Source organism: Protopterus annectens, chromosome 4.part0 (genome assembly GCF_019279795.1).
Source record: "Protopterus annectens isolate FY-2018-M chromosome 4.part0, PAN1.0, whole genome shotgun sequence".
In the NCBI taxonomy this organism is placed as follows: Eukaryota; Metazoa; Chordata; order Ceratodontiformes; family Protopteridae; genus Protopterus; species Protopterus annectens.
In genome coordinates, this window is record NC_056733.1 from 1,474,355,564 (window position 1) to 1,474,378,163 (window position 22,600).

General features: G+C 41.3%; 1 protein-coding gene across 1 annotated transcript in view; it reads left to right on the plus strand.

The window, feature by feature from the left end:
• LOC122799918 (PDZ and LIM domain protein 7-like) overlaps positions 1-22,600 on the plus strand; it is a 1,210,551-nt gene that overhangs the window by 1,183,063 nt on the left and 4,888 nt on the right. The window contains exon 10 of the mRNA XM_044069320.1: positions 5,422-5,537. Coding sequence (XP_043925255.1) covers positions 5,422-5,537 — 116 coding nt within the window. The remainder of the gene's footprint in view (positions 1-5,421; positions 5,538-22,600) is intronic.

Consider the following 22,600-nt stretch of genomic DNA (forward strand, 5'->3'; position numbering starts at 1 on the left):
CTAGTTGTCGGTTTTGTGCTAGATTCAACAAATGCACTATTAAGCGTCGGTTTGATTTTGCTTTACATTACTTTGGCCGAAGGTTTAACTACATAATGCCGTCGGAACAACCGACGACCAGAATTCATAAAAAACGCAAAGACAAGGGAAAGGACAGGCATCCGAGGTCCAAAACCGACGAAGCCTCCTCTAGGCCAGTCACCCATTCGCCGGTTCTCAGTGAGGTGCTTTCGCAGCCCCTGACACCTGCTACCTCAGAGCCACAGCACGTATCCGACTCCCATGTGGAGACAACTAGGCCTCTGGATACTCAAGGTATTGGGCCTACGGAAACTATTCCCTCAGATGGGTCCAGAGCTGCTGAGCAGGCATAGGCTTCTGAGGGTGTTTTCAGACCTTCACAGCTTACTATTAAGTCCACTGCAGCAGCCAAGGCACAGTCAAAGACACCATTAAAGACAAGGAAACAAGTACAGCATTCTCCTGGACAGTCATCCATGCCAAAGAAACAGATGCTTAAAATGGCCGCAGACTTAATTACTTTGATCAGGGGTTCCCATCCCCCTCCTGATAAAAGGCCTAGTCAAGACACTGACTATGATTCCTCTGACCAGGTTTCTATTTCCTCTGATTCCTCTTCGGATCAAGGCTACTCTCTCCCTTCCTATGAGGACTCTGATGCTGAAGAATCTATACCTTCAGCCTGTCCACCTGAGGATTATTCTTTTGGGGAAACTCTGCACACCATGAGGGAGCATTTCCACTGGGAGAGCCAGGATTATTCAGAATCCAAGAAAAGGCTCAGAGACTTTCTTTTACTGCCTCAGCACAGGCCCCTGGCTATCCCCCCTGTGCTTGATATTGTTGATGATGTTTTCTCTGAATCCAGTCCGTCTCTTGATTCTTTACCCCCTGCACCAGTCAAGCCAGACAGGTATTACACAGTCCCTGACTCTCATAAATTTCTTTATAAAAACCCTGCTACTGACCCAGAAACAATTTCTCAGGGTCCCAAAGGGGTTAAGGCTTCCACTGTAAAAAAACCTGTCCCTTCTAATAGGGATTCTAGAGCTCTGGATAGATGGGGGAAAAAAGTTTACACTTCTGCTACTTTAGCTGTAAGGGCTTTAAACTGCCAGTTTCACATGCTTAAATATCAACAGTACCTCATGTCTTTGTTAAAACAGAAAATGCTTACAAACTCAAAGTCCTGATAATAAGGAAATGCAGGAATTATTGCATGAAGCTGAACAAGTGGGAAAGCATACTCTGCAATGTGGTTTTGATTCATTAGAGGCTTCTTGCAGAGCCGCAGTTACAGGCTCTGTCATTCGAAGGCATGCTTGATTGAAAGAACAAAGTTTACTTGAACATGTTAAAGTAAAATTATTGGATGCTCCACTACAGCATGATACTTTGTTTGATGTTAAGGCAGAAGAGGTGTTAAAGAAAATGGAGGATAAAGCAAAATCTATGCAGACCGTAAAGGATTTCTTACAGGTTCAACCACCTAGGTTTAGCACAAACTGGCCTTCAAAAAATTGGCCCTTTCAGGTGTCAGACAGGCCACAAAGAGGCAGATACAGATGCCCAAGAGGCAGATCGCAGCCCCAAGGACCCTACAGACCTAAACAATGGGGTGCTTCTGTCCCCAAAGGAGGAGAAGACGAATCACAACCTTATAGGAAACAGTCCCAATGATTTCCCTCTACAAAGGCCAAGCACTTACCTTTTGGCAGCACCCCTAGGGGGAAAGCTAGCACTTTTCTCACAAAATTGGCACATAATCACCCAATTTACTTTACAAAAGTAAATTGCTGCTCTCATGGACATGGGAGCTATTCAAAGAGTACCACAGCAAGAACAGGGACAAGGATTTTACTCAAGACTTTTCCTGGTACCCAGAAAGGACAAAGCCTGGAGACCAATACTGGACTTGTAAATCCTAAATACTTTCCTGGATGTTCCAAAATTCAAAATGTTAACATTGCAGCAACTTCTACCCATGCTGGGCAAGAAGGCTTGGCTAGTTACTTTGGACCTCAAGGAGGCATACCTGCATGTCCCAGACAGTCTTGCAGAAGATACCTCAGATTCATAGCTGGCTCAATGCATTACCAATTATCTGCACTGCCCTTTGGCTTATCTACTGCACCCAGGGTCTTCACAAAATGCCTGGCACCAGTAATTGCATTTTGCAGACAAAGAGGAATTCAAATATATCCCTACTTGGACGTCTGCCTTATTCAAGCAGAGAGCAAGGACATTCTACTAAAACATCTGGCGTTTGTAAAAAGATTATTAATTTGCCTAGGGTACACAGTAAACGAAAAGAAATCAAAACTCGTGCCCTCTCAAGAGATAATATTCCTGAGTGCAAACTTAAATACAACTGCCCAGATGGCTTATCTCATGCCAGACAAACAAAGGCAACTGACTCGTTACTTTCAAATGATGGCAACAAAGACCCAGCTCCCTGCAAGAAAAATTCTGCAGGCCCTGGGCTTCATGGCATCCTGCATTCTACTAATTCCATATGCAAGACTGCATATGAGGAAACTACAATGGTATCTAAAAAGTGTTTGGACTCAACATTGCCACAGCTTGGAAACAATAATAACTATAATTCCCTGTCTACAGCAGAAGTTTCGATGGTGGTCCCGGGCCTGTCACCACAACAAGGGACAGCCTTTCACCTTACCCACAGTCAGGCAGAAAATAACAACAGATGCATCGGATTATGCCTGGGGGGCACACATGGCAAGAAAATGTATTCAGGGCACGTGGCCCAAGGAACAAATGCATCTTCACATCAATCAAAAAGAGATGCTAGCTGTACAGAATGCCCTGACAGCTTTCAAGGATCTACTACATCCAGGACAACTATTATTAAAGACGGACAACACCACAGTTATGTGGTACATAAACAAGCAAGGGGGCACACATTCCTACCCCCTCTGCAGGCAAGCCATGACTTTGTGGAACACAGCACTGACCTGTCAAGTACATCTGCAAGCACAATTCCTGCCAGGAACGAAAATTACACTGGCAGACGAACTAAGCAGAAATCTCATGGATCCGCACGAATGGAAACTAAATCCACAGGTCTTCAGCATAATAACAAGGAAATGGGAACGCCCAGACATAGATCTTTTTGCCTCCCCTCACAACTGCCAACTACAGAAATTCTCCACAAGGACTTATCACTCACAAGCATGGAAAGTGGATGCTCTTTCATTCAGCTGGAAAACCCAGCAGTTTATGCCTTCCCTCCACTGCCTCTTCTTCCCAAGGTGCTCCAAAAAGTCAGGCAAGAGAAGCCAAAAATGATCCTGATTGCCCCAAATTGGCCACACCAGCACTGGTACCCAATCCTAAAGAGCTTGTCTCAAGGCCCAGCCTGGCCTTTACCTCAAATTCCTCATCTTCTGACTCAACAAAACAATCAGATTCTACACAGTCAACTCAGAACCTTAAATCTGGCTGCATGGCAGATAATATAGTCACTCAGACCACACCTCTCTCTAAAGCTGTTATGGATGTCATTTTACAAGCCAGGAGGCCCAGCACTAGGAAATCTTATGCAGAAAAATGGAAGAGATTCTGTGCTTGGAACCAGGCACAAGGACTCAAACCACTTGTTCCAAATATACCTCAGATTTTACAATACCTAACTGAGATGCTGGACAAAGGCCTATCCTTCTCATCAATTAAGATCCATGCCTCTGCCATTTCAGCTCATTACAATACGGACCCTCCTATTTTTTAACATCCACTACTAAGGCAGTACCTCAGAGGGGCAAGAAACATAAGACCCCCAAGGAGAGCACCAGTACCTACTTGGGACAATTTTGTTTTAGAAAAGCTCACACTGCCTCCTTTTGAGCCAGCCAACACAGCTGATATAAAATTCTTATCATGGAAAACTGCTCTGCTCCTAGCAATAACTTCAGCAAGAAGAGTCTCAGAGTTACAGGCATTAATGGCAGTGGAACCTTTCATCATTTTTCATCAGGACAGGGTCTCTCTAAGGACAAACCCAACATTTATGCCAAAGGTGGTTTCCAGTGTGGCTCTTAACAAAACCATTCATTTGCCAACTTTCTGTCCAAATCCCCAGAATAAAGGGGAGAGACTTCTGCACGCTTTGGACATGCACAGACAGCTACGATTCTACTAGGACAAAACAAAAGCTTTCAGAAAAACTGAGCAACTGTTTGTAGCTTATGCTACAGGATCACAAGGAAAGCCCATCTCAAAGCAGACAATTTCAAAATGGATAGGACACTGCATTCGCTTCTGCTATGCACAACATGGCAAATCAGTGCCTAAGGGCATTAGGCCACATTCTACTAGAGCAGCAGCCACTTCAGCAGCCTTTCTCAGAGGCGTACCAACCAAAGACATTTTAGAAGCTGCAACATGGAGTTCAGTGCACACTTTCACCAAGCACTACCACTTACCGCTCTACTCTAAATCCAGAGCAGGCTTTGCCACTGCAGTTCTGCAGGGCCTGGTAGCCTCTCCTAATCCTATTTAGGCCCAGCCACCCAACCTCAGCTTTGGGATTCAACCCAAGTGTAATGACTGCAACAGTGAAACACGATAAACATAGTACAGTTGTGTACCTACCATAAATGTAGATGTTAGAGTGTATTCACTGTTGCAGTCCAGGTTACCCACCCACCATCCCCCTTTTCATTGCTGGGATTTTTCTGTACTTCTCAACTTTATACAACCTATGTGGTGTATTTGCTTGTAGATGAAGGAAATGTTTATTTTAGTACACGCATGTTTTTTGGCATAATTTTTTCCAGCCTTTCCTATTTGGGGGCACCTGACATCTGGGGCAAGAAAAACTGAAGAAAATGACGTCGGTTGCATCTTTTATACCCCTGGCGCACTGACGTCAGGGAGGAGGCGACAGCAACCGACGCCGGACCTAGACTTTGGAACTCAGGCTGACTGCGGGTAGCCTGCCAGCAGGATAACCCAAGTGTAATGACTGCAACAGTGAATACACTCGAACATCTACATTTATGGTAGGTACACAACTGTACTTTCTTGCTAAATTACCACAAAGATAAGGAAGTTAAAGTGGGTAGTGCCATGTTATGAATAGGCTGTTCGTTTTATTAATTTGTTGTAAAGAGTGTGATGCTGTAATTTAATTGTAAATAAATTTTTATTCGCTGTTAAAAGATGTCTTAGCGGCTGTACTGCATGTATACTTTCTTTTGTATTACATCTAGTATGTGATATGTTTACTCTTGTTGTTCTTGTCCATCTGTCAAGGAGTATTTATCAATTTCAGTCACACACAAATACTTCCCGTCCTCTAGAAGGGCCTTCGGTTTGACTGCTTAGATTTTGGTTGTGTAACTGAATTTTGAACTGTCCATGATTGTTTTCTTTTTCCAGATTACGAGAAGATGTTTGGTACAAAATGCCATGGCTGTGACTTCAAGATTGATGCTGGGGACAGATTCCTGGAAGCATTGGACTACAGCTGGCATGATACTTGCTTTGTCTGTGCAGTAAGGATCCTGTATTTTTACATAGTCTATATTTGCTTCTTCCCTTGTGTATATTTAGTTGGTTTCATTGCACTTCCAAGTAAATGTGTAGTGTCTGGATGTTTGCTTTCAGTACAGTCTAGGTTCAAACTTTCCTCCACCCATCTGGAGCATATCTAAGGGAGGAATAGAGAAAATAAAACAATCCATTGTGTACTTCATGTCACAGGATGGTGGGGTTGAACTGCTCATCACAATGCCTCTTGGTTATCTGTCAATATAATTTTCACACTGTGAGTCTGCATTCTCATGCTTTCATGGTCTGACCGATTTGTGGTGCATAGTGTGGGATGAGTAGACAGGATGCAACTAAAATGGCATAATGAGTAAGGTGTTTGCCTCCCAGATCCAAGGTACAGTGTTTGGTTCTCACCCTTGAAAACTTCTACTGTGGTGCATGTGATTCATACACGTCATCAGTTGATGGAGTTAGCACAGCTTGCTCTTCAATTCCAGCAAAGGGTAACATGTCCATCCCTAACCCTGTTTAAGCATAACCTTGCCAATGGATGTGAAATAGGAAATTCACCCCAGGTGTGGTCCCCGTATCTATGGTAGATAGAGGCAGACAGTAATGCAAAATTAACATACCTTCCCCCACACATACCCCCCCCCCCCGCTAAGAAACGTCCATGATACATAGAGACACAATTCGGTTGGATTGTATGGCTAGGCTTATAAAGTGCCATGGTGGATGTTAGCCTAGTATATACCTATGAGCCTGTGAATGTAGGAAATTGCTGACTTAGCTGAATATTTGTTATTGACTCATATTTGCTGTAGGGAAATATTAGCATTGTCTATTGCATGTTCGATAACAACAGGCTGATGCCTCTCCCCACTCTGTTTTATAACGATACGTCTGTTTTTTTCAGGTAGCTCCCTACAGTAAGCAGATGTTTCAGAGGGACAGAGGAAATCGGTAACATAAAGGTGTGGGTGGCTAAATGCATGAAGGTATACCTGTGTTTGTTGTGTGGTAATGGGCAATGTGGATATTGATGTCCTTCCATATTACCGTCACTTAAGGGATCTCCTGCCAAGAATAGCCCAACGTCCGGCCAGCATACAAAAGCCTTCAGCTCTTATAGGCACAGTACATCACATGTGTGCTCCCCATGCAAGATGTAGGGCATAAAGTTGACCTACTGAAGCAAACATTCAGAACTTCTTTGCTGCAAGTCCAAATGTCATTATCATCTGTCAGTCTGAATGCCCTTGTGCTGTGCTGGTTACCAAGATAAGTGCCATGTTGGGATTTTGTTCTCTTCCTTTTTATTCATGTTTGGTATTGTGTTCATGGCATCCAGAAAGGGGAAATGTCAGTGTGGGAGGCAGATTTTCCATAAAGACGGTCACAACCAGTGTCTTTTTTGTTTGGCTACTTCCCACGATCATACACAGTGTTCTGTCTGCCAGGTGTTTGTGCCTAAGACCCTACATAGTTAACTCTTCTCTTTGTCCATATACCTTGAGAAACCAGTGTCTTAAGTTGTTAGCTCAGGGTGCCATGGTGGAATCCTGCCATCCCAATGATCAGCCATATGCTAAGAAGCAGATCAAAAAAGTCCAGCCCGATCTGGCTGTTCTCCAGCCTCTGACCCCAGGACTCTGTCTCAGGCCAGCATTGATCCGAATTCTTGCACATTCTCTGAGGCTTTTCAAAAATCTGTACCTGATGTTGAGGGGGAACCTTGACTGATAATATCCAAGGGCAAGGGCCTGAAGGGGATTCCTCAGATTTTAGTGAGGGGAGAAATTCCTACCACCTGTATAGAGTCATATCAGGGGTCTAATCCTCTGAAGGTGTTTCAAGCGGACATCCCACAGAAAAAGAAATAGAAGACAAAGCATATTTTCTCTGTTGTGAAGAATCCCCAGCATGAATGACAGGATTTCACTTAGAGTTTATTACATGCTTGAATGGCCTTGAGGCCACCTCAAGGGGTATTTGTTCCTGCTCCCCCTGGTCTACCACTCCTTTCAAGATGCCTAGAAAACGGGATTCCTCAAATGAGGTTCTGCACTCTGGGGAAAAATCTGTAGCCTATTCTTCCCAAATTACTTCCCCATTCGACTATGGTTTAGAGGAATAGGATTCCTTAAGTCTAGACTCCCCTTTGGAGAAGCTGTCCATTAGGGATACCATTGCCCATATTAGGGACTATTTTAAGTGAGATTGTTCCCAGATCTCTGATATTAGAAAAAGTGCTATGAACTACTACAGATGGAGTCTCCCAAACCATCTGCTATTCCTCCTGTTTTAACTGCCCTTTTGGATACCTTTCTATAGCTTCTGTAGCCTCTGGCTCTGTGTCCTGCACAAAAAGACAGATATGTTCTATAACGTGCCTGAGGACTGCAATTTCTTTTTATAACTGAACTTCTCAGACTCTTCTGTAGTGTCAGGCTCTTCTGACAAGCCATCCTAATAGTTGCCCTCTACCAAGCTGCTGCCTTCTGATAAGGATAGTAGGGCCACGGAAAGGTTGGACAAGAAGGTTGAAACTCCTACCACATTCTCCTTTAGGGCCATTAACTACCAGACCCATATGACCGGGTATGTTTTCACCCTCCTCTCCCAGGTTTCTAAGGTGGTTTCTGCCATTCCCCTGCTGGGTTCCACTTCAGAAGATGCTTGCCATTTAATCAAGTGCAGCTGATGCCTTTTCCAGGGCTGCTGGTTTTGGCTCTGTCATGAGGCATTATTTTTGGCTATGCCTTTTGGCTTTACATGATGACATCAAGGTCAAACTTGTATGATTCTTTGGATAAAAAAGTCTTTTTGAAACTGCTGCTGCTGCTGTTGACCTATTCAAGTCCCTCCAGGATAAGGACACAGCCGTGCAGGAGCTGAAACATATTTTTGTTTACCCTATTCCTAAGTTTCAGAGGAACTGTCTTTCCAAGTCTGCCTTTGTTTGTAGGCAATATCACTCTCCTCCTAAGGGTAAAAAGGGTTCTAGACATATTCCTCTTGCTGGATCTACTCAGACTTCTTCCTCCCAGAAACCATCTTTTCAGGACAAGCCTGGTTCTGTTTCACAGTTGACATTCCCCTCTCCTCAGCCAGGGCCCCTTATCTCTCCACCTCTCCCTGTCTCTTCCAAACTGGCTTTGGATCATCTCAGATTTTTGGGTTCTCTCCATTATCCATCCGGGTTATTTCATGGTTTGGAAGTCCCTTCCTCCCTCATTTTTCAACCTCCTCGGCAACAGCTTTTGTATTTTCTAGAGGTTCTTCAATCTCTTTTTGGATCATGGCACCATTCAGACTATGCCTCCCACCCAGGTGGATAAGGTATTTTATTCCAGAATGTTTTTGCCCTCCTGAAAGGGAGGAGGATACGTGGAGTCCAATTTTGTATCTTTTCCTGTTCAACACTTTTCTCAAGATTCCTTCTTTTTGGATGTTATCCCTTCAGACATTGTTTCCTCTTCCTTACGCCTTTCTGGTGTCTCTAAATCTCAACTATGCTTACCTTCAGATCCCCATTCATCCCACTTTCAGGAAATATTTACATTTGCTGTTTTTCCCTGCATTTTCAGTTCTCTGCTTTGCTGTTGGCCTAACTACTGCCCCAAGATTATTCACCAAATTATTTGCTCCTGTTGTTGCTTTTTGCAGGCTTTGAGGCATACAGATTTTCCCTAGTTAGATATGGTTATTCAAGCTCCTTCTCCCAGCAGTCTGCTACACACTCTCCAGTTTACCACTTGCCTATTAAACAGTCTGTGGCTCACCATAAACCTCCAGAAATCAGTTTTGACTCCTTTCTAGTATCATGTTTTCCTCAGATGCAGGCTTCAGGCAATTCCCATGCTGGCATCTCTTCCTGCTCCTAAGGCTCTGGCTCTGAAAGTCTTCTTCCAATTTCTTCTTCCTCTGTTGTCTGTCATGGCCAGGGAATTTCTCAGGGTCCTGAGATTTATGATTTCCATCATTCTCATGCTCCCTCTTGCCAGGATCCATTTGAAGAAACTTCAGTGGCACCTCATATTGGTGTGGCTTCAACATTGCCACCCCCTGGAGTTCCCTGTTCCTTTTCTTCCTTGTCTCAAGCTCAAGCTTTATTGGTGGCTTCATTAACTTTCTGTTAGTCCAGGGCATTATTTTCAAGCTCAAGTTCCCACTCAGGAGCTTTTGACAGACACCTCAGACATGGGGTGTGCTGCCCCTTGGAGCCTTCTAAAGGGTCAGGATCTCTGGACTCCTCATTAGAGGTCAGTCCATATCAACATAAAAGAGATGAGGACTGTGCCTCTGGCTCTGCAAGCTTTTTATTCCCTCTTTCATCCCGGGCCCCTCGGTTTTCACAGACAGTACTACTGTGAAGTAGGGGCATGAGGTCCTGCCTTCCTTGCAGACCAGCTCCTCGTGTTTGGGATCTAGCTATCCAGCACCAAGTAACTCTTTATGTCCATAGGTTCATAAGTGTTTGGTTCATAAGTGTTTACTAGGCTAATGATCACAGTGGCCTTTTTAAGCCTAGCCATGCATCCCAAAACTCTGATAAGTTCTGGTGCCTTTGAGAAGTGTAAGCAGGGGCTTAGGAGATGAAACATTTACAAGCAGGGGCCTGGGTGATGAGCCATTTACAGGTTGCCTGTATCCATTAGAGACACTAATGCCAAGCTGGGATGAAGTTCCTGTTCCCCATCCAGTTATCCAAGTTACACTTGAATTAGGTTAGGGGGGAACTCTGTTTCACATGGACGGGGAGCCTGTTCCAGAGACAGAATAGTCTCTGGGATACATACCGCTCTCTCCAGCAGGTCCTATTTGTATCACAGGCAAGGTTTAAATGTTTAGAATGCATAATTCTGGTGCTGGTTGTTTTGTGGATATGCAGGTCGTCCATCAGAGTGGGGTCTGACAATTTCCCCTCAACAGCCTAGAATACAGAGATAAGGCCTTGAGGTGGTCAACAGGCTGTTGAGGGGAGATCTATGTCTAGCATATACTGCATTGTCAGATCCCACTCTGATGGATCTCTTGCGTATCCACAAGACAAACAGAACCAGAATTACCCATTCTAAAGACTTAAACCTTGCCTGTGATGTAAGGGCAGTTTACATTCCATCAGATCACTTAGAAACAACCAAACCCAAAGTCGTGGGATGAAAAGAAATAAAAAGTTGCTCAGAACTGTGAATAACTTTAGTTTTGTCTGAATAATATCTGAGCTGTTTAAGCAGGTCCAGAACACAAGCTCACAGATGGAAGCTTCACAGAGATGAGTTCCTGGACATCATTCATTAATGGGGTATGGGTAGATCTTTTTGCCTCCCCTCTGAACAGACAACTTCCCCTGTTCTGCTCCAAAGACCCAAGTCCTCTGACTTGGAAAGTGGACACCCTGCCTTTTCCTTGGAAGGGAATATTTCTGTACGCCCCCCCCCCCCCTTCCTCTGTTGCCATGAGTTCTGCACAAGATTAAGCAGGACTCTCCCAAAATCTTGGGCTTGACTCCCTTTTGACACAGACAGCATTCCTTCCCCCTTCTTTCTCACTTGGCGAGGACCAATCACCACAAGTTACTTCACCAGGTGGATCTTCACACAGACAGACACACACACACACAGACAGACACACACACAGACAGACACACACACACAGACAGACAGACAGACAGACACACACACACAGACAGACAGACAGACACACACAGACAGACACACACACACACACACACACACACACACACACACAGACACACACACAGACACACACAGACACACACACACACACACAGACACACACACACACACACACACACACACACACACACACACCTTTTCCATCTTCACCTGTCCAGTCTTCAAATGATACTGTGGGTGACAGGGATTTGATCCCTTTTAGGCATCACTTTTCTGAGGATGTACTTTGGGTTCTGCAGGAGGCCAGGAAACCCACTAAAAGAAAATCATGCATGTCAGCATGGAAAAGATTTTCTGTCTGGTGCGTCTTTCACCATTAGGATCCCCTATCAGTGGAAGTTCTTCTGGTTCTCTCTTATTTGTGTTATCTGTTTCATGCTGGGTTGGCATATTCTTCATTTAAAGCTCACCTGTCAGCAATGTCTGCCTGTTTGCTCTTGAATCCTCCTAGGTTTGAGGCCAAGTAATTCCATAATGGTGTCTTTCATATCACGCATTCTATTAAGCCTATTCTACTTTCTTGGGACCTCAGTTTTGTAATTGAAAAATTGACTCAGGCTCCTTTTGAGCCTGCTTTTTCAGCATCCTTACAACATTGTACTTGGAAGACTGTTCTTTTGGCCCTTACTTCAGTCAAGAGAGTGTTTGAACTTCAGGCTGTCATGGCCATTTCTCCTTGTATAGTTTTTCATAGAGACATGGTGTCTCTTCATAATAATCTTTGTTTTATGCCCAAAGTGGTCAATGAGTTACCCCTTAATCCGTCTATTCAACTTTAGTCCTTTTTTTTTCCTTCCCTGCAGTCTACTAGTGAGAGGGCTCTTCATACCTTAGAGTCGCATAGACAGCTCAGATATTATTTAGACAAAACTAAAGTATTTCACAAATCTGTGTAGCTTTTTGTTTCTTTTCATCCCAGGACTTTGGGCCTGGCTGTTTCTAAGCAAACCATCTCCTGGATTTCTAAGACCATTTCCTTCTATTATTTTTTTCATGGCAAATGTCTCTCCTTGTCTGTAAAGGCATATTCTGCTAAGGCAGTTGCCTCATCTGGTGCCTTTTTCAAGGGTCTGGATACCAATTTTATCCTTGGTCTTCTGTTCATACATTCACTAAACACTTCAAGTTGGATGTTATTTGCAGGACCAGAATAGGTTTGGCCAGGGCTATTCTGCATGGATTTGTGGAGGGTTCCTCCATGCCTTCCTTCTCCCAAACTTCCTGTTGAGCTCCTGTACTCCCTCTTGGGTGAAGAATACTGCGATAGTGATAGAAGGACATTGTGTAAAATCTTACATTGGAAGTAGATGTCCTTCTCTTCACTGTTGTAGTATTCACTCCCTCCCTCCTTCCCTCTCTGTCCTGACTCTTGCCCTGTGTTCTGTTTCTCTCCTGGATGAGGGATCCTGTCTCCCTTTTTCCATCTTTATTTTTGTGGATGCACATGTTCCTCCTTGTCCCTTAGGGTATTCTGTTCCTCCTTTTTTTTCAGTTCTGAGTGTTTGTGTCCATACTTCACTCTTATACCCTACTTCTTGTGCAAGGAGCATATATGTGATATACGACACCTATAAGAGCTGAAGGCTTTGGTATACTACCCAGACATTGTACTATCTTTTGCAGACGTTCCCTTAGGTGAAGAAAACTGCAACAGTGAAGAGAAGGACATCTACTATTACGGTAGCATTTCACATCTGTACTTTCCTACTTATAGATTGTGAGGGCTCATACAAGCACATTTCACATTTAAACAGAACAAGACACCACAGTTGTGACACTTCAGGCATAGTTTATGTAGCTCAGTGGTCAATTTGCAATATTTTTTGTGGGGAAATCCAGAAGGAAACTGCCTCAGTGTATTTATGAAAATAATTCTGTATTATGCAATTAGCATTCACAATTAAAAAAAAAATGCCTTACGTACTCCAAGTAATGTGTATATTTTTGGAAAGTTTCTCTCCAGCATAATGGAGAACATAGACATCAGAGGGGTAGGTTATAGCAACAAATATGAACAATGAGAATTATTCTAGCAGTTGACTATGAATGCCACTGTGTTATCTTTGTTTAACTCATCGACAATATCAGCAAGGAACTAATAACAACCATCAGAAATGTCAAAGCTAAATATGAGTTAAAACTGTCATTAGAAGCAAAGGATAACCACAAATCCTCCTTTAACTGCATTAGAAAAGTTTGAAGTAACACCCATCAATGTTCTGAACTATTCCTAAATTGCATTACCTATGCTGACTGTAAAGATGTAGTTAACTTACTTTCAGACAATTTTAGTGCTAATTTTACCCTGGAAATAGTCACTGAAATTTTGCAAATCCCTGATTGCCGTACAGCTTCAAAGGTCATCGTGGAGCAGGTCTCTTTCATGGGCCCAGATAATTTATCAGGATGGCTAATAAATAGCACCAAATATGCCATCACCAAACTCCTACTCCAGAACTTTTTTAACTTAAGTATAGCCATAGAGTATGTCTCCAAGGTATGGAAATCTTCTGTTGCAGTGCTTCTTCATAAACTGGGCACCACTATAAACCCCAAGAACTGCAGATAGTCAGCCTAACTAGCCTAATTTGCAAGGCAGTTCAACATTTCTCTGACTTCAACAAGTGGACCAACAGCGGTTTGGTTTTGCCAAATGTAGGTCATGTCTACTTAATCTAGTACATTTCTTTAAAAGCATCACAGATGGTTGATATGGGGGGAGGGGCATTCATTTCATACAGCATATCTGGATCTCGCCAAGGCCTTTGATGATGTACCCCACACTGACATTGTAAATAATAGTTAGCTTGAGGTCTTTTAGCTTATGAAGTTAGACTGCAAACCGGATTAAATATAAAACCCATATAATCAAGGTGTGAAGTTTAGAAAGAAACTAGGGGAGTTCTCCAGGGCTCATTACTGAGACCAATTCTCTTGGCATATATTTTTCTGACCTCCATACCACAAACATAGGCCTATGGCTAATCACATTTGCTGATCACAGTAAGCTGGGTGTTGTCTTTGACTCCCCAACAAATATAAAATTGATACAGCAACATGCAACAACTAATTCTTACAAACCAATGGTGTACAGCAAAGGGCTTGAAAAGAATGCACAAAGTACAGTACCTTCAAGTTTGGTAAACATCCCATCTCTACAACCTACAAAATAGCCAGCGTCCCAGTTCAAATAGACATAGTAGTTAAGGACCTTGGCATCTGGGTTGAAAAACCCCATATCCTTGAACCATTGTGTAGCAACAGTATTCAGGAAATCCTTTCCTGTAACCCAGCAGATTTCTAAAGGCTTCTCAATTAGGTCAAAATAAGTTGTCATCCTTTTGTAATAAACCCTAATTAGAACAATTATAGAGTAGAATGCCCATTTTTGTATGAACCTAGTCAGATATATTGTGCAGCTAGAATAAGTCCCAAAGACTCCTCACAATTACTGGTCTGAAAGCACTTTAGCTACCAGTACAGGTTTGCAGCTATATCTCTATACTCTCTCTCTCTTGTAGGCTTCTTCAAGAAGATCTATGTTTTGCATTCCATGACAAAGACCTTAACCTACCCTACTGGACCTCTTGTATTGCCATAAGGCAAAGTGCTCAACAAACACTCAAACTAATGATCTAAACTTCTTTTAATGCATAAATAAATCACATTGGTTGGAGAGCTTTATTACCCAGTGATTATTAAATCTTTAGAACAAATTTCCTTTGCTTATTAAACAGAGTGGCATCCTTAAATCTTTCAAGAAAAACCTCAAATTATTAGATGAGTTTCTTGCAAATTCACCCCTGGCCTGACAAGTTTTGCCACATGGAAGTGGTATGTATACCTTTTTGTATCAGCAAGGCAAAGATGGTGTCTTGAGTTACTTGTCATGAAACTCCTATATTACAGGAGGAAATAAATAATGCAGAAGTATGCACAAAATCAGTTAATACAAAGAATTAAGGCTTTGAGCTCCTAACAGCTCCCTATAGTCCAATGTTCAATTCCCTCAGCCTCTAAAAGTCACTCTATAAGTAAGCCACTTAACTGGACAGAGCTCTGGGTCAGTTAAAAATTGGGATAAGCTCCTCACCATCATCCTGGGTTGCATGCCTAGTGACTACATATTAACCTAAATGATGATGTTTGCTCAAGGAAAGGATCAGAAGACAGAAAGAAACAAAGAAAGCACATTTGTGGCATAGTGATTATCATGACAGTGACTAGCTGAACTAAATAGCATTGCAGTGACAGAATGACGGAGCAGATTTAATGGCAGTAATGGCACATGGACATGTTGTTTAATTCAGAGTACTGAAGTTAGATACTTAATGTAATGTTATGGTAATGTAGGAATAACTGCAGTAGCAGTATTGCTTTTAAGTGGCATTTCTTGGAGTATTTACTCCTTAAACATTGTAAATATCTTAACACATTAATTACTGAAGAAATCCGCACAAAGTGCAATGGCTTGCCTTCACATTCTGTCATGTGTCCATTCTCAGGTGCATCTCTGAATCGTTAAGTTTCCCTTCTGTGCTACATTTGGCTTGATTTTCCTTAATAAGTTACCCAGCCATGTTGTACTGCTGCTGTCATTCCTGTTTTGTCCTGTCCGTCTTTAGCTGCAGTATGTTTTGTTGGAGAATTTTCTATATTCATTCTCATACTGTAGTGCAGGAGTGTCTGTTTAAAACGAAGTTCAGCTTACATGCAGATTTAATGTATAAGGCTCCTGATTTAAAATGCTTTGCCTTTTACATGCATCTGTGTTGCTGCACAGACAGGTCCAAATGGAGAGATGAAAAATCAGCAAGTAAAGGAGAGTAGTAGTGCTGAAATTGAATTCATCCGCAAGTCTTGGTGAGTACCTTCACAAGGTGGACCATGTATTCACAAAAATCTCACCAAGGCGACACTGATATATAGATATATAGACTGTATTCATGTAGTATATATCATGGACAGAAGTAGGTCAAAAATTAAGAGAGATAGCTGAGTGCACAAGATCCAGGATAAAAAAGTGCCCAATCCTGGTAGGCACACTGGTGCCAGGACTGGAAAAAATGACAGTGTAGAATCCTCACAATACAGAAACATTCCTATACCAGACCAGGCCCAGGGGGAAGATGCCTCCGTTGTAGAAAGAAGTATAACAGTCCACAAAAATCCCAAAAACTGATAGGCCAAAGAAGAGCCACAAAGACGATAGAGAGGACTGTTGAGGATAAGAAAGAAAGGGTCTATATTGAATCAGCAAACACTTAAAAAAGCAAACGCTGATTCACTGACCCTATTTAAGCGAAAGCTTACAATCCCGAACACTCGGAACAGTGATTTTTTTTCCCAGGGGAAAAAAATCACTATTCCACAAAAAAAAATGTTAAAATAGTATATAATGTGAGGGGCTTCACCCCTCACACCCCCCTACTTGAATATACCAACTCCGAGATCACACCACAGTGGAGAAAATAGCAAACTCCCGAAACCGGCCCAGCGATTTTTTTCCCTGGGAAAAAAATCTCTGTTCCAGGTGTTCAGGATTGTAAGCTTTCACTTACATAGGGTCGATGAATCAGCGTTTGCTTTTTTAAGCATTTGCTGATTCAATATAGACCCGAAAGAAATTATGTAATGTTACTATTATGCAAAAAGCCCAGAATTTACAGACACAAAATATACAAAATGATTAAGAGAGAAATTAGCGGAAAGAAAAATACTTCCACAAGAAAAGCTGTCAGAAGCTTCAAATGAAAAGTTGCATTCATTAATACAACAGATTTGTGAAAAACAGCATATAGATCAAGAAACTTTGAGCTGTTTGGAAAAAGTAGCATCTGAGGAAGTGCAAAAATATAAACAAAACGTAGATATATTTGAAAAGTATAAAAAACGAAATATGGAAATGGGAAAGAAAGAGAGATTTGGTATGGTACAATATTTATGCAAAGAAGAAAAGCAAATTAATCAGTGTAAAGAAGGTAGCCCCAAAGATATTTGAAGAGAAGTATAGGCAAAGGCATCTGGATATGGAAAATTTCACAATAAAAAAAATATATCACAAAGTTGGAACGTAGAAAAGAAGATCAGTAAAATAGAAGTAAAAAAAAAAAAAGAAGTTGAAGTTATGGAGTGCCTGCGAAGTGAAGGATTTGGTATAGAAGGTCTAACACAAGTTACATCACAGCATGATGGAGTGAGTCCCCAATGTAAGGAGAAACAGGAAGATCAGGAGACATCTGAAGAAAAAATATGGACATGGGAAAGAAAAAGAGATTTAATATGGTGTAATATTTATGCAAAGGAGAAAACAAAAGTAACCGATGCAAAAACAGCAGCACCAAAGATATTTGAAGAGAAATACAGGCAAAGGAATCTGGATATGGAAAACGTTACAATACAAAAAATAAGACAAAGAGGAAAAGTAGAAAAGGAGATTAGTAATGGAGAAGTCAAAGAAATAGAAACTGAGGTTATGGAGTACCTGCGAAGTGAAGGATTCAGTATAGAAAATCTAATGCAGAAAGCACCACAACAGGATAGAGCAATGGATATCCAAATTAAGGGGAAACCAGTGGAACAGGTCAGGTGCTATATCAAAAAACCAATAAGTTCACCAGCAAGACTAGTAGACACAAAATTTATTTCCAGGATAAGCGCTTTCATCAAAGTAAAATTGACTTCATCAGAACAATATACAAACAGTCGTGGATTTAAATTGATGAAAGCGCTTAACCTGGAAATAAATTTTGTGTCTACTAGTCCTGCTGGTGAACTTATTGGGTTTTAGTTTCTTATTTTCACCAGTTCGCTACACTTTTTTTTGGTTCAGGTGCCATATCAAGATATTTTGGAGCCTTCCACAGGAAACCAGTATAAATGTTCACTTGAAGCTAGACAGCAAGGAAAGGAAAAGGAAACTGTGGAAACTGATGCAGTCAATGTTGAAGAGTGATAGACCATTGAGGTTTTATATGACAGAGCAACGGATGGCACAGGATGAAATTGAAGAGAAGGTGCCACAGGAAGATGCTGTAGAACTTTCTATAAAATGTCCACAGAAAATGCCAAGGGATGTGCCCTCAGTTTGGAAAAAAAATGAGCTAAGAGAAGAGTTGCTTGATTTAATAGACATGGCTAGATATATTAAGATCAATGACAGAAATAGACTGCAGAAGGTCAATAAAACCCAAAAAGTCAGAAGTCTGATAAAAACTGCAGTAATTAGGACTGTCCATAGAGATCCATGCAATGTAGTAGAAGTAAACAGCATGTATTACTGTGCTACTAAATTAATAACTGAAAGTGCTACCACAAGAGCATAGGGTAGTGAGGGAAAGAAAGGGGAAAAATCGAATACCATCATGGAAGTATCGAATAGAGAAAACTATAAAGCAATTAAGACAAGAAGTCTCACTGTTAGAAGACTATAGAAGGGGGGAATAGATCAACAAAAATACTAAGAAAGATAGATGTGATAAAAGCAATGTGCAATATTAGAACAGACCAGGATCTGTCATGTACTATCGCAAATAACAAACTAAAAATTTCAGCACAGGTGGAAAAAATTAGAAGATACGCAGATAAATATAAAGGAAAAGTGCAAAATTAGCAATTTATTGATGACCCCAAAAAGTTTTATAAAGAATTGGGAAACAAGGCAAAGGGAATTGAAAGACGGCCAAAAAAGAGGAAACAGATACATTTTGGAGAAGTATTTATGAAGATCCTGTGGAACATAATAAAGATGTTAAAGGGATAGAAGAACTACAAGAAAGAATAAGAAGTTTAAAGGTGCAGGATATGAAATGGGATGAAGTAACAGCCAGAGAGATTGAAACATAGTTAAGAAAAGCCTGTAACTGGAAAACCCCAGCCCAGATGCAGTACGTAACTTTTGGTTAAAAGTATTAACATCTTTGCATGAAGATTTAGCCATGAGTAAGAACTATTTATATGCCCACCTTGAACAGACACCAACCTGGCTAACAGCAGGCAAAACAATGCTCCTACTTGAGGGAACCTGCAAGCTACCCTAAAAATTACAGAGCAATAACTTGTCTTCCGACGACGTGTAAAATATACACTGGAATTGATGCTGATAGTCATTTAGAAGAAAACTCAATTATGGCAGTAGAACAAATGGGCAATAAAAGAAAGTCATATGGAACAAAGGATCATTTGTTGTTAAATAAAGTCATACTGGAGAACTGTAAAAAGGGGAGGGAATTAATCATGGCATGGATTGACTATAAAAAAGCATTTGATAGTATCCCACATTCATGGGTAAAAGAGTGCTTAAAAATGTATCAGATATACCCTACACTGATCGACTACATTACAGTGACCATAAAACAGTGGCAGACCACTTTGCAATTAAGCCATGATAAAGGACAGATTATTATCCCAGGGATAAAAATTAAAAGGGGGATATTCCAGGGTGTCTCTCTGTCACCATTGTTATTCTGCCTTGCCATTAACCCATTAAGCTGTTTACTTAACATCTTAGGCCATGCTACAATCTGGCTCCTAGAAAACAACAAAGCATAAAGACTTTTCATCTTCTCTTTGTCGATGATTTAAAACTGTATAGCTCATCAGATGAGGAAATGAAAGCACAGCTGCAGGTTGCCAGAACTTTTTCAGATGATGCAAGAATGTAATTTGGTCTTGATAAGTGTGCAAAAGCAACCTTTAAAGCAGGAAAACTGCAGCACCAGGAAAACATCAGTTTGGGACAAGAATGTGATATAAAAGAACTTGAGCAAGAGGGAGTGCATAAATATTTGGGAACAGAGAAAGGATCAACAATAAAACATGAACACATGTGAATAAACCTTAGTAAGGAATACTTTAGAAGACTTAAATTAATTCTGAAAGCAGCGTTGACATCTCGGAACAAAATCCAAGCTATAAATCAATTTGCTGTTCCTGTCCTAACTTACAGTTTTGGAGTGATTGACTGGCCCCAAAACATGTTGGATAGATTAGATAGAAACTCACCAAATGATTTATAAAAATCCATGTATACCAAGATTATATATTCCCCATTTGAAAGGAGGGATGGGCCTCCTTGAAATTGATTACATGTATCGATCTGCAACTGTGGGACTCCACACATCTGCTGACCTCACAAGACCCAAATGTAGTGAAAGTTTTGAAACATAAGGAGAAAAAAATCTAAGATGACTTCTGTGCTTAATTTAACAGAAGCATATATCGTCATCAAGGAATGGAAATCAAACCAGAAGTAGATAAAAATCAGGCAGCAAAATGAATGTGCCAAAAAACAAAAGAAAGAATATAAGGTGAAGGACCAGATGAGAAGGCAATAAAAGTGGATAAAGCATAAATATAGTTGCAAGTATAGAAAACTTCTGGAAGAACCTCATGTTGATCAGGAACGAATGCAGTAATGGTTAAGGAGAGGTGAATTTAAACCAAGAGATGAAAGGTTAATATTGGCAGCACAAGATAGTGGGCTACGTACACGCTGGTTTACAAAGTCCATTGAACATGTGGGAGAAGCAGACAAATGTAGGTTTTGTAAAACCAAATTGGAAACAGTCGCACATCTTGTTGCTGGTTGTGACATACTAATGACAGAAGGACTGTATACTGAAAGGCATAATAATGTAGCAAGACTGTTGCCCTGGGGATTGTGCAAACATAATACTGAAGTAGCTGAAAAACACTGGAAACATGAGCTGCAAAGCATCATAGAAAATGATGAAGTTTATATCACATGGGATTACCCATCACCAACAGTTCAAATGATAGATGCTAGAAAACCAGATATAGTGGCCCAAGAAAAGAAGACAAAAATAGCATTGATCATTGAAATTGCTACACCCAGAGACTACAGTGTCTTGCGTACAGAGAAACACAAAGTCATAAAATGTCAAGATCTGCAGGCAGAAATGAGAGCAATGTGGAAGAAAGATACCCAGACAGTTCCAATATTAGTAGGAGTAATGGGTCTTATAAAAAAGAATCTACAGTTGTATTTAGATGTGTTACCAATCCATGTAACCCTATACAAATTGCAGGAGGAGTCATTACTGGGCACATTGCGGGTACTGTGAAAGAGCACTTTTGGCTGACATCAAAGACTGAAACAATACTAATTTCATGAACTTTAATAGTATTAGAAACCCAAAAGATTTGGAGAAATTAAAAAAAAAAAAACACGATCTGACAGAACTGCAGAATAAGTCTGTTATGCTCTTTGAGTTTTTCTGCAGCTGTGCTGTGTAATCATCGTGTTCCTTTGACCTGGCACAGGATGAAGGAGATGCATGACTGCAGGCTTACACCTGAGTTTTAATGCAGGATGCTGTAATATGTACAAAATGCTGCACGTGTGCTGCATGACCTGAAGCATGTATACACTGGTGCTCTGACAGGGCATCTGAATGCAGGGGCTGCCTTCTCTCTGGCAGGCATTTGGACTACATTGAACAGCTACCCATGGATAGGCTTCATAGGATTTGACCGTCTGACCTTAGAAAAATTGAACAGCCACTGACAGGTACATTCCTTTTAACTTAGAAGACATTATCCGGCTAGATTGGCTGAAAGAGGGGTTATAGAGGATGAACAGGAAGCTTTCATTCAAAGGGAGCAGAACAAATAGATCTGATCCATTTGCCAGTATGTGTATGACTCGAAGGGAATTGTATTTACTTGATGTGGGACAGCCCGCCTGTATGAATGATGTATGTGTTGGCGGGGAGCGTTTACTGCTCTGTTTTAGTGTACAAGTATTTCCAAAAATAGAACCATTGTGAAGGTTGTACCCCCTCTCAACAGTGAAGTAGCCTGTATCTTACTAAAAATCAGTCCTCTTTTAGAACTCTGAGAACAGGTGTATATTTTCTGTTAACAGTGATTTAATTTTCACACTGTTCTGTAATCCCTTTTTTCACTCTGTTCTGTATTCCCCATTTTAACAGCAGTATCTTACTTTGAGATACACTTCTGCTAATAATGCGGCCTGTGGTTTTTTTTACTGGAGGTGGTCCAGCAGTCAGAACTTTACAACACAGCAGTGGTGAACACTGACACAAATCTTTGTGGAGAATTTATTTTATAGTCTTGACCATTTTATGTAATTGGCTACTTCTGCTTCTTTCAGCTTTTCCCGGTTAGGGGTCGCCACAGCGGATCACCTGTCCGTTCATGATTGGAAGTGGAGTTTTATGGTGTCGAGTTGCCAGCCCAGTGCCCAACCTTCCACAGAAGGCACACACACGCACACACTCACACCTAGGGATGATTTAGAGTGTCCAATCCACCTACAGCATGTCTTTGGGATGTGGGAGGAAACACACGCGACCACAGGGAGGAAATGCAGACTCCGC